This window comes from Haliotis rufescens, unplaced genomic scaffold, assembly GCF_023055435.1.
Source record: "Haliotis rufescens isolate VD_foot unplaced genomic scaffold, xgHalRufe1.0.p SCAF_15, whole genome shotgun sequence".
Classification (NCBI taxonomy): Eukaryota; Metazoa; Mollusca; class Gastropoda; order Lepetellida; family Haliotidae; genus Haliotis; species Haliotis rufescens.
The window spans coordinates 28,566,982-28,585,502 of NW_025963835.1; the positions used below are offsets into that span (position 1 = coordinate 28,566,982).

The 18,521-nt window shown below is 41.9% G+C and overlaps 1 protein-coding gene across 3 annotated transcripts in view; it reads right to left on the reverse strand.

Moving 5' to 3' along the window:
* Positions 1 to 18,521, reverse strand: part of LOC124140235 (paxillin-like) — a 72,151-nt gene that overhangs the window by 7,737 nt on the left and 45,893 nt on the right. For all 3 annotated transcript variants that reach the window (XM_046507684.2, XM_046507687.2, XM_046507686.2), the window contains exons 3-8: positions 10,909 to 11,119; positions 5,533 to 5,665; positions 5,004 to 5,172; positions 3,083 to 3,307; positions 1,812 to 1,985; positions 1,122 to 1,237 (exon numbers count right to left, since the gene is read on the reverse strand). In XM_046507684.2, the coding sequence (XP_046363640.1) occupies positions 1,122 to 1,237; positions 1,812 to 1,985; positions 3,083 to 3,307; positions 5,004 to 5,172; positions 5,533 to 5,665; positions 10,909 to 11,119 (1,028 nt within the window). The remainder of the gene's footprint in view (positions 1 to 1,121; positions 1,238 to 1,811; positions 1,986 to 3,082; positions 3,308 to 5,003; positions 5,173 to 5,532; positions 5,666 to 10,908; positions 11,120 to 18,521) is intronic.

Here is an 18,521-nt window from a genome sequence, read left to right on the forward strand (position 1 = left end):
AATCTTGCATAAATCCCTGCTCTACAACAGTGGTCTGCAGATATTCTGAAGTCTGAACCAGATAATCCAGTGACTGAAAGCATGTGCAATAACCCATGACACCTGGGCCCGATCAGCCCTATGGCCCCATGATCCTCTCCTAGCTTTCATGGCACTAGAAGGCATGGCACCAGAAGGCAACGATGGAGAGAGCACCGACCCCCTGCAGGGGGTAAAATCGCATGCTACAATCCATCCTCAGTCAACAAACAGACCCCTCTACAATCCACCCTTGGTCAACAAACAGACCCATCTACAATCCATCCTTGGTCAACAAATAGACCCCTCTACAATCCATCCTTGGTCAACAAATAGAACCCTCTACAATCCATCCTTGGTCAACAAATAGAACCCTCTACAATCCATCCTTGGTCAACAAACAGACCCCTCTACAATCAATTTTTGGTCAGCAAATAGAACCCTCTACAATCCATCCTAAGTCAACAAACAGACCCCTCTACAATCCATCCTTGGTCCACAAACAGACCCCTCTACAATCCATCCTTGGTCAACAAACAGTCCCCTCTACAATCCATCCTTGGTCCACAAACAGACCCCTCTACAATCCATCCTTGGTCAACAAATAGAACCCTGTACAATCCATCCTTGGTCCACAAACAGACACCTCTACAATCCATCCTTGGTCAACAAATAGAACCCTCTACAATCCATCCTTGGTCAACAAACAGACCCCTCTACAATCCATTTTTGTTCAGCAAATAGAACCCTCTACAATCCATCCTAAGTCAACAAACAGACCCCTCTACAATCCATCCTTGGTCCACAAACAGACCCCTCTACAATCCATCCTTGGTCAACAAATAGAACCCTCTACAATCCATCCTTGGTCAACAAATAGAACCCTCTACAATCCATCCTTGGTCAACAAACAGACCCCTCTACAATCCATCCTTGGTCAACAAACAGACCCCTCTACAATCCACCCTTGGTCAACAAACAGACCCCTCTACAATCCATCCTTGGTCCACAAACAGACCCCTCTACAATCCATCCTTGGTCAACAAACAGACCCTTCTACAATACATCCATCTACAATCCGTCATTGGTCACCAAATACATACCTGCAATATGCTTTTCCGTCCTTTTCATGAAATCCCTCCTCCCCAAACGGGCGGCCACACTTTGTGCAGAAGAAATGTTCTGGATGCCAGGTCTTACCCAGAGCTGTGATACATTTCTGAAACAAAGCAGGAATCCAAGGCTTTGTGGGAAAACATGTCATAGATAATTAACTACTTAGTTCTTCCTAGAAGACATCAACAACAGCCTGTCTGATTCCATCTCTCTGTGGCTGTCAGCAAGCAGGTTTGCGTGAAAGTAGTCCCATCTGTCTGTTCAGAAATGTGGAAACTAATTATGCACACAATCTTATCCTTTGTTTCCTAATATCAGCAGTGAGGTAATCTGAACCAATCTTACTGAAACAGATCCCACCTGAAACCTTTGTTAGTGTGTGTGTACGTACCTAAATCTACGATGTGTTCACAGTCTATGTGTATGTGTGTACGTTTACTTACATCTACGATGTGTTCACTGTCTGTAAGTGTGTATGTATACTTACATCTACGATGTGTTCACAGTCTATGTGAAAGTGTGTATGTATACTTGCATCTACGATGTGTTCAGTCTATGCGTAAGTGCGTATGTATACTTACATCTACGATGTGTACACAGTCTATGCGTAAGTGTGTATGTATCCTTACATCTACGATATGTACACAGTCTATGCGTAAGTGTGTACGTATACTTACATCTACGATGGGTCCACTGCAGTAGCCACATCGTGGTGCAAATAGTTCGTGGTAGTCTCTCTCACAGAAGGCCTGATTGTCACGCTCGTAGAAGTTCTTTGTCCCGAGTGTTTCATTACAGTGGCTGCAGGTGAAGTGCTCCAGATGCCAGATCTTCCCCAGAGCTGTGATCACCTGCAGATGTACCCAATAACATCATCATATGGCCACAATCAGCAAGCTTCCCTAGCAGTTAGACTAGTAACTAATGATCTCTTATAATCATACGACTAAAAATAACTTATGGACTACCCGATTCTTTCTTGACAGATTAACAATAGTAATATGAAAGAATTATGTGGACCTTAAGTTCTTTTGAGTTGCACAGAATCACAAGTTTCACAAATCATATATACTATACATCTACTGGTCGGTCAGTTTGTTGTTTGGTTTATTTAACATGCTATTCAGCAATGTTCCAGCTACATGATGGCAGCCTGTAAATATTTGAGCCAGGAGGAGACAAACCAGTGATTGATATCAACAATAGATACGAGTGAGTGAGTTGGGTTTAACGCCGCTTTTAACAGTATTCCAGTTATATCACGGTGTGTCAGCTTAATGTGGGAGGAAAGCCCGAAGTGATGCAGGTCTTAGATGTTTACCACTTCGGTGAAACCCATGAGCACGGGTATGGTGCTGACAAACCTAGAAACATAATCTGGGCGAACCGGGATTCAAACCCACAATCATAGGTTTCTGGCGTCCCAAAGGGACGCAACTCTGCACAGTGAATCGCGGCGCCTTAGACGACTGGGCCACCCATGCCCCCACACTATAGATACGATCACCCACTATCAATTAAGTCACTGAGCCCTACCACCTGATCCATTAAGTCGCTTGTACGACAAGCATAGGTTTCTGAGGACCATTTCTAACCCAGCAGTAAGCAAGAGAACCAATCTGAATGTTCCACTACATTAATGTAGTGTCGGGTAGATGGCTTCTTGTTTTTGTGAGAAAGGATTGCTTAGTCATTGCATCAATTATTTCACCTACTTTTGTGGTAGCTGTTGTAATTACCTACTCAACTATTTTCCATTTCCATAAGTTCCACGAGTCAAAGACCTCAACAGATCCCATTGTTCTGGTATTAATCCTGGTGTCAATTTTACCCAGTTTGCTGCAATAGCTCACCTGGCCCACGGTGGGTCAGTTGCAGGCAGCACACACACCCTTAGTCTTGGTGCTGACCCATTTGTTAAACCCCCATGTCTTCTGTATTAGCTCACCTGGCCCACGACGGGTTGATTGCAGGCAGCACACACACCCTTAGTCTTGGTGCTGACCCCCTGTTTGTTCATGTCAGACTGCAAGTCTCCAAGCATGGTCTCCAACTGGTTTGGTGAGGGAATACTTGGGTTCATTGGACTCGTCGGTGTCACCTGACGTCCTGTACCTTTGTTCGGTTTGGCGTATGCTGGTTCTACACTGGCTTGTTGAGGCTTGTTCTGAAGCTGTGAAAACACAAAATTTAACATTGAAAATACATTTCTTACTTTAAAATATTCTAAAAATCTTTTCAACAGCCAACATGGATAATATGTGTCGAGTTTAAAGTCCTTGAATCACTGGCATGATCTACAGAAAGAATAACCTGTCTGGGATTAAATATATCATTTGCAGCCTTTTAAACACCAACCCAGTTTTGGTGCAGAAGCACCAAACTTTGAACCACATAGTTCATGTGCATATAAAGAATTAGCAACATTATCTTAGTAATCCGGGCAGATGATTTCAGACAATATCACAATGATCAAGTCTAGAAATATTTTAAAGCTATAGTAACCTGCTCAGTAAACAGTCTCAATGGGATAACGGGGAAGACCATGTGATAAAACTGACCAAAAATAGGTGCAAATCTGGTCCATTACATCCCAGTCTGGTTGTCCTCTTGAAGAATGATACTGGCACAAAAAGGCAGAAATGTGCACAGGCCATTTCCTAAAAAAATCCCTATCTGACACTCAAAGGTTACATTCTTACAAATAAGTGATTGTTTGTAGCTGGAACACCTTTCTATTCTGACATTACCAGTGGTAGAAATTCAATCGAGTGAATGATTTTTTAGCAATATTCCAGCAAATATTTTGTATCCACTTGGGGTATTGAACCTAGGACTTAGGCATGACGAGTGAACGCTTTACCCACTTGACTTGAAATTCGACATGTTAATTGGTGATACACAAGTGATACACAAGGACACCCAGTAAAAAGTTAACATTAGATGCACTAACTCAGGCTAGTGGGCGAATGCGAATTTCCATCACCAATAACTGTAACATCTTGGATCATGAGATACATTCATTAAAGTTTGGACACAGCCACTAGTCCAGTAGTCAGAGGCTAGGACCAAGCTGCTTTGTCATAAAATGTAGTCAAGTGGCATAATCAAGTCCAAAATGAACTGTTTGGCCTAATGGGTTGAACCTATCTGTTAACTAAAGAACCTGAACAGCAGAAAAACAAGCACCTGCTGACTAATGGGCTGACTCCATGTACACTAGAGGAACAAGTACCTGCTGACTAATGGGCTGACTCCATGTACAGTAGAGGAACAAGCACCTGCTGACTAATGGGCTGACTCCATGTACACTAGAGGAACAAGTACCTGCTGACTAATGGGCTGACTCCATGTACACTAGAGGAACAAGTACCTGCTGACTAATGGGCTGACTCCATGTACACATAAGAAGAACAAGCACCTGCAGTCTAATTGGCTGACTCCATGCACACTAGAGGAACAAGCACCTGCTGACTAATGCACTGACTCCATGTACACTAGAGGAACAAGCACCTGCTGACTAATGGACTGACTCCTGGGAACAAAAACTTGCTGGCTGTACACAAGATGACTCTCTTATCTAGAAAAGCTGCTCTCTTGCTAATAAAATCAAATCCAGAAGAGATTAACTAAAACATCAAAGTACAGTCAAAGAGGAGATCCTTCCTTCATGGCATCAAAGTTGAGTTTCATCTATCTAAAACTTTCGCTTCACGGAGAGCTGGAAACCCATCAGAAAATGGAGCAAGCTTGAGATGAACATAGCGATATTAATAATTGAAAAAAGATAACTTATCAGGTTGTCTAAAAGTTACCACTGGTTGAGTGGCATGGGCTCTAAATCAGAAAACACAGAACAAAGATCTTACTTTAAACTCAGACAATGATGCCATAAGATCATCCAGCTCCTTGGTAGCTGTAGATGCCCCAGGGGTGGGGGGAGCATTTCCAGGGTGGCCGTTAGGAGCAGGGGGACCTCCTCTTACTTGCCCATGGGGGGAGGAGGGGCCAGAGTAGTGACCTAGGTCGTTACCAGCTCTGAAAAACGACACCAAACACATAATTTCACATTTGTACATTTAAGACATAAAAAGACTTCTTGATCAATCTTACATAGGTTGAATCCAACTACATATGAGTTCACTTAAAGGTTTAATTTGGATGAAAAAAAAGTCTCACAATAACATATATCCATAATACTTTAGGCATAATCTTGTCCCTACACACAACATGAGACGTTTCATCATTCAATCAACTTCTGTCACAAACTGTTTTATGAAATGTACTTGAAAAGGACCCAAAACCCAAGTACAGTTTCCTCAAAGATAAGCATCTGATCACAGAAGGAACTGACTTTGTAACCTGTAATGTAAGGTTTAAATCCCTTTGTGGACTTACCCGTGAGGGGATGGGACAGACACTTCCAACTCATCCAGCAAAGACTCGACTGTTGCTCGCTCGGAGGGGCGAGAAGGTTTGGGAGCTACTGGGGGAGGTGCCCGCCCTGTTCCATTCACGATTGGCTCTTTTCCTGTGATAAAATAAAATAGCCATGAATCTGAGGATGCTCTCGGCTCCTAATTATGCTTATCTGGGATCTGGACATGAAGTATGAGATGAGGAGGGGTTATTTCCGTAGGGGTCACCCATCATGTTGGCTCACTTTTCTTTAAGTGATATAAACAGAGTTTTATCATTACGATATGCTGCATCTGGGATCCCTCCATGCCAAATTCACAAAAACTCTTTTAATTTTCAACCAAGAATCTGGCTTTCAGAGGAAGTGGTTATTTTTGGTTTCTAATTTATCTTTAGCAGCAGCTCCTCTGTGAGCTATCTGTGTGTTGTAAAGTACTTGTGGAATGTCGGCAGGGCAAGTGTCAGTGATCACACCATGCTTCTAACTTCAGTTTGAAATTCATGAAACACATCTGCAAAAGCTTGATCTATTTTAAAAACATGTTTATTTCTTTCCATCTCTAATGCAGTTCCTTTAGGTCAGTTGGTAGATATCTGAATGTGTTATCTTCTATATCTGCTAGTATAAATATAGAGTTTCTAATTTGAGAGTCTGGTTTTAGAAACTTGCTATCTCTCCAAGTACACATAAACAAACTAATAACCTGGGCAGGAAAAACAAATTAGCATATACCTGTACCTGGTGCAACATATACCTGTACGAGGTAAAACATATACCTGTACTGGGTATACATATACCAGCAATAGGTGTAACATATACCTGTATCAGGTGCAACATGTCAGTACAGGTGCAAACATATACCTGTACCAGGTGCAACATATACCTGTACTAGGTATACATATACCAGCAATAGGTGTAACATATACCTGTACCAGGTGCACAATGTACGTGTACCCGGTGCAACATGTCAGTACAGGTGCAACATATACCAGCAACAGGTGCAACATATACCTGTACTAGGTATACATATACCATCAACAGGTGCAACATATGCCTGTACTAGGTATACATATACCAGCAATAGGTGTAACATATACCTGTACCCGGTGCAACATGTCAGTACAGGTGCAACATATACCAGCAACAGGTGCAACATATGCCTGTACTAGGTATACATATACCATCAACAGGTGCAACATATACCTGTACTAGGTATACATATACCATCAACAGGTGCAACATATGCCTGTACTGGGTATACATATACCAGCAATAGGTGTAACATATACCTGTACTAGGTGCAACATGGCAATACAGGTGCAAACATATACCTGTACCAGGTGCAACATATACCTGTACTAGGTATACATATACCAGCAATAGGTGTAACATATACCTGTACCAGGTGCACAATGTACCTGTACCCGGTGCAACATGTCAGTACAGGTGCAACATATACCAGCAACAGGTGCAACATATACCTGTACTAGGTATACATATACCAGCAATAGGTGCAACATATACCTGTACTAGGTATACATATACCAGCAACAGGTGCAACATATACCTGTACTAGGTATACATATACCAGCAATAGGTGCAACATATACCTGTACCAGGTGCACAATGTACCTGTACCAGGTGCAAAATATACCTGTACCAGGTGCAACATATACCTGTACTTGGTATACATATACCAGCAATAGGTGTAACATATACCCATACCAGGTGCAACATGTGACGTCAGTACAGGTGCAACATATACCTGTACCTGGTGCAACATATACCTGTACCAGGTGCAACATATACCTGTACCAGGTGTACATATATACTAGCACCAGGTGCAACTCTCTGCTAAAGACTGATCAGTTCCGTAATATAACAAAGATCACAAAGATGACAAAGGTCACAGTATGTATGTTAAAAAAAAATACATGTAAAAGAAACAGTCTTCTTATCACATTTTCTATTGAACTTTATAGAGATTAGGCTGAAAGCTGCTTTGAGCTGTATTTCAGTTTATCAAGGCCTGTCAGCTGAAGGAAAGTTCACAGTGATGCAGGTCAGAGAGGTTTGGTCAAACCTGTACTCACAGGAATAATGCTCAAAGACCAGGATGGTAATCAGGCAATTCTACGACCACTGGAAAGTGGCACAGACATTGTGGTTGAACTCATATTATTGGTATTTTGGGACATAATTGCTCAATCATGTGCTACAATTACCTGGTATAGGTCTATTTAAAGTTCAACTTTGAACACTCTACACCATGTACACAGGAATTTATCCAAAAATTGAAACAAAGTGCCTTTGGCAGTCAAATTGAAAAAAAATATCTTGATACTGATCAACATTAAACTTTTTAAAAGTTCTTATAAAAATAAATTCCGAGGAATTTGGAAATTTTACAGTCATTTGCTACAGACATGGGGCCAGATATAAGCCCCTACAGATAAATCACGGCTACAATTCTGGAAACTAACACATGTACACAGAGATTGTTCAACCATAAGACGGACACCTTCACACAAAGTGCAGAGATGAAACTTCTCCTCGGTTCCTGGTTTAATTTGGGCTGATGTAAGCTGATTCTGGTGTAACCTGAGTCATGCTGAAGGCATCTGTGGCCCAGAACCTGGCAGCCTGGCAAGATAGAAGCCAGGCTCAGTGTTGACTACTGGTTATCTACTGTCTGTCTTATCTGTGTAGCATGGTCATAATCAAGGGCATATGCCCCTAACCTGTGTAACACTGCTGTAACCCCTGGTGGGAGGGGGATAGCATATACCAGTGGGGGAATATGGCTGTTAACCAGTGGGGGAATATGGCTGTTAACCAGTGGGGAATATGGCTGTTAATCAGTGGGGAATATGGCTGTTAACAAGTATTGGAATATGGCTGTTAACTGTCTGGGGAATATGGCTGTTAACCAGTGGGGCAATATGGCTGTTAACCAGTGGGGGAACATGGCTGTTCACCTGTGGGGGAATATGGCTGTTAACCAATGGGGGAATATGGCTGTTTACCAGTATGGGAATATGGCTATTAACCAGTGGGGGAATATGGATGTTAACAGGTTGGGAAATATGGCTGTTCACCAGTGGGGGAATATTGTTGTTAACTGGTTGGGGAATATGGCTGTTAACCAGTGGGGAATATGGGTATTAACCAGTGGGGAATATGGGTATTAACCAGTGGGGAATATGGGTGTTAACAAGTTTGGGAATATAGATGTTAACCGGTTGGGGTATATTGCTGTTCACCAGTGGGGGAATATGGCTGTTAAGCAGTTGGAGGATATGGTTGGTAACCAGTAGGGGAATATGGCTGTTAACTGGTTTAAGGATATGGCTGTTGACCAGTTGGGTTACATGGCTGTTGACTGGTTGGGTAATAAGGTTGTCAACCAGTTGGGGAATATTGCTGTTAACCAGTTGGGGAATATTGCTGTTAACCAGTTGGGGAATATTGCTGTTAACCAGTGGGGCAATATGGCTGTTAACCAGTTGGGGAATATGGATGTTAACAAGTATGGGAATATGGATGTTAACGGGTTGGGGAATGTGGCTGTTAACCAGTGGGGGAATATGGCTGTTAACCAGTGGGGCAATATGGCTGTTAACCAGTGGGGGAACATGGCTGTTAACCAGTTGGTAATATGGCTGTGGGGCAAAATGGCGGGAACTAGACTAACATATTATCTATGAAATCATTTATTACACAATACATTTGTCTCCTCAAAAATAATAAATAAAAATTCCTGATGCTGATTATAGGTGGATAGACCAGCTTTTACATAAATCTAGATTAGTGTTGTTTTCATAAAATACATATATTCTGAAGTCATGGTCCAGGACTAGGCTCTAACCAGAGGGGGAATATAGTTGTTAACCAGCGGGAGTATGTAGCTGTTACCTTGAGGGAAGATTTTATGCCAGATCATATATCGATACAAGAGGGTCTATGTGTAAACATAAGGAAGGCATTCAATATACTATCAAAATATATGGTCAAGATGCTATTTTGTGAATATATGAAAAGAATTCTCAATTTTGACAAAAGCCTACTGAATATGTTTGGGTTGATCTCCCTTTAACCATGTATTGTTTGTGTTAAGTAATGTGATAAACTTTAGCCCAACATGAAGCAACAGCTAACAGATGTCTCCACAGGCAAGTGTTATGGGTTCAAATTTGCCTCTGTTCGTCAAGCAGTTAATGTTTGTTTGTTTGTTTGTTTGTTGTTTAACGCTGCACTCAGCAATATTCCAGCTATATGACGGCTAGCAGTTAATGAGTTCCCTGTAGGTTGAAATGGTAATGTAAATGCACACATTCTAGCGACTTGGGTTGTATACTCCCCAAGGAGTTGAGAATTAATTTGGAATGCACAATGATCCAGCGACTAGGATAATGGCCTGCACTTTGAGAGGACATGGTCTGAAAGTCTTGCACTATAGTAGCCTATTACTATTATTATCATCATTATCATTGTGTTTTCCCTCTGGACAGAGAATAATCAACTCTGCAACATCAGTGATACAGTGCCTCATGCATAATTCTAGCATGGTGTATGTGCTCTTATTGACACCTCACACACATTTACATAATGGAGCATGCTGTAATTACTAACTTCCTGTAAACAACCCGTGCTCTACTTTACTGCCTGTTGGCTACAAGTGCCTGAATACTCCTGCATACACCATGTAGCTGTATGTATGTGGCAGTATGTAGCTGTTTAGGTCCCCATTTTGATTTGTACCCTATGTTCCCGTGTTTTTTTCAGGACACTTGCATTGCCTTTGCATGTGTTTGTGATTGGAGGCACCAGGACAGGACACCTTTTTGCAAACATCAGCTTCAGCTACTAGGCTACTCGGCCGCCCCTCATGTTTATGAAATATTCAGAATCATACATTGGACTCTTACTTTAGCAGAGATTTTTTTTATGATTATGGAAAGGGTTCTTTTGCATATCTATTCATATGACAGTGTTATCATCTCAAGGATAGTGGCCCAGGTGGTCTTGGATCGAAAGTGTTTTATGCTCTCTATGTTGTTGACTCCTGACAACTTCAACTGTTTGAAGCATGTGTGTGTTTTTGTGTGTGTCTGTGCGTGTGTGATTAATGGCACACTCAGAAATATCACAGCTGTATGATGGCAACCTGTAAATAATCAAATCTATTGACTGATCTTGTAAACACTGCAAGGTTAGGATGACACGCTGTGACCCAAGCTACTGGGTCTAACCAGCCGGCCACTTTATCGCCTCTTACGGCCAGCATGGGTTGCTGGAGACTAACCCTAACTCAGAATCTCATGGGGGGTAAAAAACAAGATATGTGCTCTCACCGCCAGTGGACTTCTTCTCGACCTCAGACAGGAACTGAGCCGAGTTGAGGTCCTGCAGGAGCTGGTCCAGCTCGGACAGGTTGGAGCTGAGCTGTGACATTCCTTGCTGTTGTCTCCCCTTGTCTGGGATCGAAGCCAAGTCGGAGCTCTGTGATGTGTCCGATGTAGGGGTCGTCTCTCTCATACGAAAATTCTGGGGCTCGTAGATTGGCTGCAAGAAGAGAAGGGTAATCACACATTCTGGAGGGTTGAAACACTGCATCTTCCAGTGTCATCAATAGCTGGATTAGGGGGTACCCTCCAAGGTTAACAAAATATGACTGATATAAACCAATTGGATAACATTCATCCAATACTGATCTCGCACTTCCTGGATTCAGAACCTCAATATACTGACTACTCCAGTACGTAACTCCTGTTTGCTTGTTTGTTTGTTTGTTTGTTTGTTGTTTAATGCCTCACTCAGCAATATTCCAACTATATGATGGCAGTCTGCAAAATATTAGAGTTTGGACCAGACAATCCAGTGATTGACATCATGAGCATCGATCTACACAATTGGAATACAATGACATAGATCAACCAAGTCAGCAAGCCTAAGCACCAGCTCCCATTGATTGCCTCTTACAACAACTATAGTCACCTTGTACAGCAAGCATGGGTTGCTAAAGACCTATTGTCTACCCCGAGATCTTCACGGGTTCCTGTTAGCAGGGGATTTAAGACTCGACTAGATTTACAGCTCATTTCAAAATGGTGGCTGATGTTTGTTTGTTGTTTTATGTTTCACTCCCAAATACTCCAGTTATATGGCAGAACCCTGTAAACAAATCAAGTATGGACCAGACAAACCAGTGATTGATATTCTGACCAACTTCTCATACCCTCGGGGCTTCACTCCCCAATACTTCAGTTATATGGCAGAACCCTGTAAACAAATCAAGTATGGACCAGACAAACCAGTGATTGATATTCTGACCAACTTCTCATACCCTCGGGGCTTCACTCCCCAATACTCCAGTTATATGGCAGAACCCTGTAAACAAATCAAGTATGGACCAGACAAACCAGTGATTGATATTCAGACCAACTTCTCATACCCTCGGGGCTTCACTCCCCAATATTCCAGTTATATGGCAGAACCCTGTAAACAAATCAAGTATGGACCAGACAAACCAGTGATTGATATTCTGACCAACTTCTCATACCCTCGGGGCTTCACTCCCCAATACTCCAGTTATATGGCAGAACCCTGTAAACAAATCAAGTATGGACCAGACAAACCAGTGATTGATATTCTGACCAACTTCTCATACCCTCGGGGCTTCACTCCCCAATACTCCAGTTATATGGCAGAACCCTGTAAACAAATCAAGTATGGACCAGACAAACCAGTGATTGATATTCTGACCAACTTATCATACCCTCGGGGCTTCACTCCCCAATACTCCAGTTATATGGCAGAACCCTGTAAACAAATCAAGTATGGACTAGACAAACCAGTGATTGATACTTTGACCAACTTTTCATACCCCCGAGGTACAATGACACAATTAACCCACTTTATCTGTCCCCCCATCATGATCTAACCAGTCACCTCTTATTAGCAACAGTTGCTGGGGATCACTTCCAACCCCAAATGGACGATGACACTATAGTGTGTATCATGATGCATCAATGTACTATTCCCATCCCATCCCATCCCATCCCATCCCATCCCATCCCATCCCATCCCATCCCATCACATGGTCCCATTAAAAAGAAAGATGCTTAAGTTAATCTTATGCTTCAACATGCTTTACACACTAGTATACTGTGTTAAAGTCTCCTCTACATTGGATATTGTGTAGGTCAGTCAGTCCATGCATAACAAAGGCCATAGGAGAATATAGTTACATATGAATATGTATTCCTGCGCCATGACTGTGGAATTTATATTTTTTAGGTATCTTTTTTTTACTGACAGCCTTGGCAAGTCTAGATCAAACTAACCAAGTCTAGTTTGTTTGATATGAAAACAGCAGAAGAGGAAAGGTTCTTTCTAAGAAAAAAAATATAATCATTTTTAAGACATGTTTTCATTGATTAAGCGTTAGTCTAATAAATATGGAGTGGCTGTTCTTGTCCCCACTGACATACTTGAGAAAGGGTGGTGACAAGCCTTAGTCTTCTCTGATTACTTCCTCAACATGATGGTTGGTTGGTTTGTTGTTTTACGCTGCACTCCGCAATATTCTAGATATATGATGGCGGTCTGTAATAATAATCGAGTCTGGACCAGACAATACAGTGATTGGTATCATAAGCACTGATCCACGCAATTTGGATCGATGACATGCATCAACCAAGTCAGCGCGCCTGACCACCCTATCCTTTTAGTTGCCTCCTACGACAAGCATAGTCGCCTTTTACGGCAAGCATGGGTTGCTGAAGACCTATTCTAACCCCGGATCTTCATGGATCTCCTCAGCACGTGTTACCCTGTGTCAACACTCCACTCCATCACTCCATCATCCATTTCATACAGCACTACAACAGGTGATAGGGCAATTGAGTAAAGCAAAAAGATTTCCACTTTGTGAATGTAATATCTATCTAATCCTGCACCATGACTGTGGTATGCATGCATACAACCTTAAGGACCAAAGAACCCCTTTACTTAATTAGAACACAGTATGTTTGATAGTCTGCCTCCATTAGCCCCAGAACCACATTATTGTCCCTTTCCCCAAGCCCTTACTGTAATGCTAGGGGCGTTAATCTACATGTGTGATAGAGAGTTATTTGTTAGCCATCAGGGGCACATGTTAACATCAACAGAGCTCCAGATAAGCTGCCTATCTGCGTAAAATACGCATCAGAAATGCAGAAATACGCAGTAAAATAAAATCCAAGCGTATCAAATATGCAACGAACAGTACAGATACGCTACAAAAATAAAACTTGTGCGTATTATCAAAATATTGTGAAGTAACCCTGCGTATTCGATTAGTGAATCAGCAACTTATTTTGAAATCATAAACAGGCATTCCGTCAACCTTGCCAAACTCCACGATGACAGTTACATCATGATCATTTGCCATCACACTTTCTTGTGGAAGTGTCGTGGTATTTGTGAGTCCTATAAAGCTCTCTAACCCACATGACACCAGTTTGCAGGGACTAGATGAATAGCGTTGTTAAATATTTAACTTAAATACCCACATGTGTAAAACTAGTGGGTTACAGAAATTTGTATACCTAGATAGAATTACTGATACCCAATGATTTTAAATGCATGGGTAAAATACCAACAACACCAAAAACGTATCTGGAGCTCTGATCAAACTACATAAATGTGAGTGACTCAGTGTGGTTTTATGCTGCTTCTCTCAATATTCAACCAACCTTACAGTGGGCAGCAGCAGAAATGGACCCATTAACGTCGCGTCCAAGATTATTGCACTTATATAGCGACGTGCATGCACGTGTATGTGTGTGTGTGGCTGCTTGTACTAGTCCGGACTGATGCCGATTTATAGTGCTAGCTCACTGAGATACATGCCGCAGTTTAACATGAATACCCCACTCAGCCCCTTAATGCCGAGCGCCAGACAGGGTAACAACAAGTACAATCTTTTAACATCTTTTTGTATGACGCGGCCCGGGATCGAACCCTGGACCTTCCGCTCTCTGGGCGGACGCTCTACCACTAGACCACGGAGGCGGTCGGACCCAAGAGGGGAATGGAGCCCAGGCCTGAACATGCTGAATACATGGACCCTTATACACTGTATAAGATTATGAAGACTCAAGTTAGACTTTTTCAATAATTAAAAGACATAAAATAAGCAATAGTAGTTTCCTAATTGAGATCTTGGCTCCTGTAAAACACAAAGAACATCACAAAAACATTTTTCGTGGTTTAGGTACAGAAAGAGTTATGGTTTCCGAGAGAATGTATTGGATTGGAACAGCTGAAAATTGTTGATATTTTGTTATAAAAAATATATTTAGTATGTTTAGTGTTACCTAATTGACTCCTTTTAGGATGTTTGGATTTTATTTTCCTAAAAACATAAATCAAACTTACAACAAAGATGGTGATATAGTACAACATGGTACAAATGTGTTTTCAATTTAACATGAATGTCCCCATCATGATACGTTCAGCAAGTGCAGCATAGCACAGAGTGTATTCACTGGTGATCACAAACACAGCAAGTTCCAAGGCTGCAGATCAGCTCACAGTGACCTTCATGGCTCCAACATGACTCAGGACTATGTTACTGGTGTTGCCCTAACCTGTTGCTAACAGTTGGATCCACATGACACTCCTGTTCCCCGCATGGCTCCGACATGACTCTCCTGTACCCCGCATGGCTCTAACATGACTCTCCTGTTCCCTGCACGGCTCTAACATGACTCTCCTGTTCCCCGCATGGCTCTAACATGACTCTCCTGTTCTCCGCATGGCTCTAACATGACTCTCCTGTTCCCTGCACGGCTCTAACATGACTCTCCTGTTCCCCGCATGGCTCTAACATGATTCTCCTGTACCCCGCATGGCTCCGACATGACTCTCCTGTACCCTGCATGGCTCTAACATGACTCTCCTGTTCCCTGCACAGCTCTAACATGACTCTCCTGTTCCCAACATGGCTCTAACATGACTGTCCTGTTCCCCGCATGGCTCTAACATGACTCCTATGTTACTTATGTAAAAGTAGAACTCATTGTTCCCTGAATGGCTTTAATATATCGACTCCGTCACTACAGAAGTGTACATTAGATCATAAAAACAATTGTGCTCGCAGGAATAGATGCTTAGTTTTAAGCATCACTGCTGAGTGATTTTCAAGTAGGCATGGCTCATAGTCAAGACCACATCCACAGTTTGCTACAATGATCATTAGCAAACAAGGTTTTTTACTGATATATGTCTTCAAAATAATTTCCTGGTAATCTCCTCACTATTGAAGCTGAACGGTGGGCCTCATGAATTTTCACTCATCCCATCCTCCTATGATGTAACACTAGTAATTATCCCACGCTGAGAACGCTTACCGGAAACAATTACACTCAGTAATGTTTAATGAAATACTGTTTCTACAAGGGTAATAAGCCAGCTTCCTGCAGATGTCACGACAAACATTTGTCAGTTTCTTTCAAAACGGAAGTTTTTAAAATCAAAACCAAAAATAGTTCCATGGTATTGTGTTCATCATTTGTTTGTTGTTTAAAGCCACACTCAGAGGTATAGCTGTGTGCCAAGGTGAGTAAGGTTGTATGCTGTTAGTAACAATACTCAAGCAAAATCACAGAAATGGACTTCACACATTGTAACCATGTGGCGATTCGAACACGGACCTTCGGCGTGATGAGCAAACGCTTTAACGAGGCTACCCCACCACTGCATATCTGACTATGTCACATTCATGGCTTATAGGAAACAGGTTGAATACCTAACCTGAAACATGCTATATGCCTGAGATAGAAATTTAAAAAATCTGTTCATGGTCAAAATTAATTTGTTCTGAAAAAATGACAAGTATCAAATGATAACATTTATTAATCCACATCTTCAAGTCTCCCAGACAAAACAAAGAACAGTCCTCTGTTGTCAATGGACATATCATATGCATGCCTAGACAACAGTGAGTGTGAACCATGGATTATTCACTACCTAGGATGGTTACTGGAAGACATTTCATGCTGCAATCGACAGCACCACCATCTGAAGATGTCATTACAGCTGTCTGCAGCACTCTGGCATGGGAAGGTGATACTGGCTTACATAAAAGATTAACAGTCATACAGGAAGCCTCTTCCTTTTGCACAGCACTATACACACAAAACTACACACTATGTACAACAGTAGTCAGTCAGTAAATAGTCATGAATATACAGAATCTATTAAACATCTATTTATTCAAACTGATCATTATGATCATGACACTGAAAACTGGGATACTGTCCATATCATGCAGGGCTTGTAATTATTTTTAAACCCAACTTGTCCTGCAGGGCAAGCAGATAATACTTCGTACTCGTCCTGCATTATTTTCACTTACCCTGTTAAATCTAATAACGTTTTATGTTCTCAGTTATTATTCATGACAGTACAAAATAATTCAGATTTCCCGCCATCTACATTTATCTGTGCCCAGTCAAACTCGCTCAACCATGCATTTTGCACAGTTCGTATTAGGTTAAAAATTATCAGTCATATTTAAGGAAAAAGATTAGAGATGAAATGATACGATGGACTTTTGAGCCCTGTCATGTATACATCTCTGTTCTCTACTTAAAGGGAGACCATGTTCCAGGATCTCGGTCCAAATCTCACTGTCTAGGGTGAGACATTTTAATTATTAATGTGTCTCACTGTCTCTGGATATGTCAAATCAGGGGGCCTTGTCATAATATGATAAACATGTCATGTTCAGGGGTTCCAAGGCTACTTCAGGATGCCACTTAATTTTGAACACAACAAAATGAAATTTGAGTTGGTAGTTTGCACAGTGGGAAATGAACTACTTGACATTAAAGAATGGTCCTCCACAAATCATGCCCTTGTCAGCAGTCTGTGCAAACACACTTGTGAATCTACTAGCCCAAAACATGTATTTTAGCTTTGTTTACAGTAGATCTTAGTCAGAAGATGTGAGGTGAGGTGAAATTGGGTTTAATGTCGCGTCCAAGATTATGCACTTATATAGTGACATGCATGCATGCACGTGTGTGTGTGTGTGTGTGTGTGTGTGTGTGTGGCTAGCCCACTGAGATACCATGCCGCAGTTTAACATGAATACCCCACTCAGACACAGTATACTGACTCCGAGTTGACCAGTCCTTGCTTTAACCCCTTAATGCAGAGCGCCAGACAGGGTAACAACAAGTACCATCTTTTAACGTCTTCTGGTCTGACGCGGCCAGGGATCGAACCCCGGACCTTCCGCTCTCCGGGCGGACGCTCTACCACTAGACCACGGAGGCGGTAAGATCTTAGTCAGAAGAAGACTTACTAGACTAGTCTCACAATGTGTCAGTCACAGTGTGACTAGAAAGTGCCAGGTAACACTGTCTCCACGTTTTGGAGTCTCTGCTACAGGATGTCTATAGGGGTCAACTTAACTGCTGGCCTGTTGGCCCGTGGCCAGTTAAAATTACAAAAGGCTTGCAAAAAGTAGATGGCCTGTCTGGCTAGTCAAAATTTCACCTCTGTGTATGTTTAATTTTTTTAACTGGACACTGCTCGTGAATCATGTAATTTCAATAAGAAATAATTAGGGGGGATGAGGTTGTGTGAGTGGTTGGCTCAAAGATCATCTCAGTAGAAGACACAACCACTGGACATTTTGTAACGTTCTTTACAACAACATCTTTACTTAATCATAAAATCATCACTAAATGCGGCAAATGGAAGCTAGATTTTATCTCAGAGTGCAGGAAATGATGTTTCAGTGGTGAGGAGTTCTAAACGTTTCGGAGACCCTGGACAAGTTAGTCGTGGCCTCCACCAGTTAGCTTTGGGCCAGTTAGTTTGGAGAAGGCCCAGTAAATTTTGAAAGGAACAAGTCCAGCTTGGTTCATATGAATTTGTTGTTAAGTCTACCCCTGTGTCTACCATA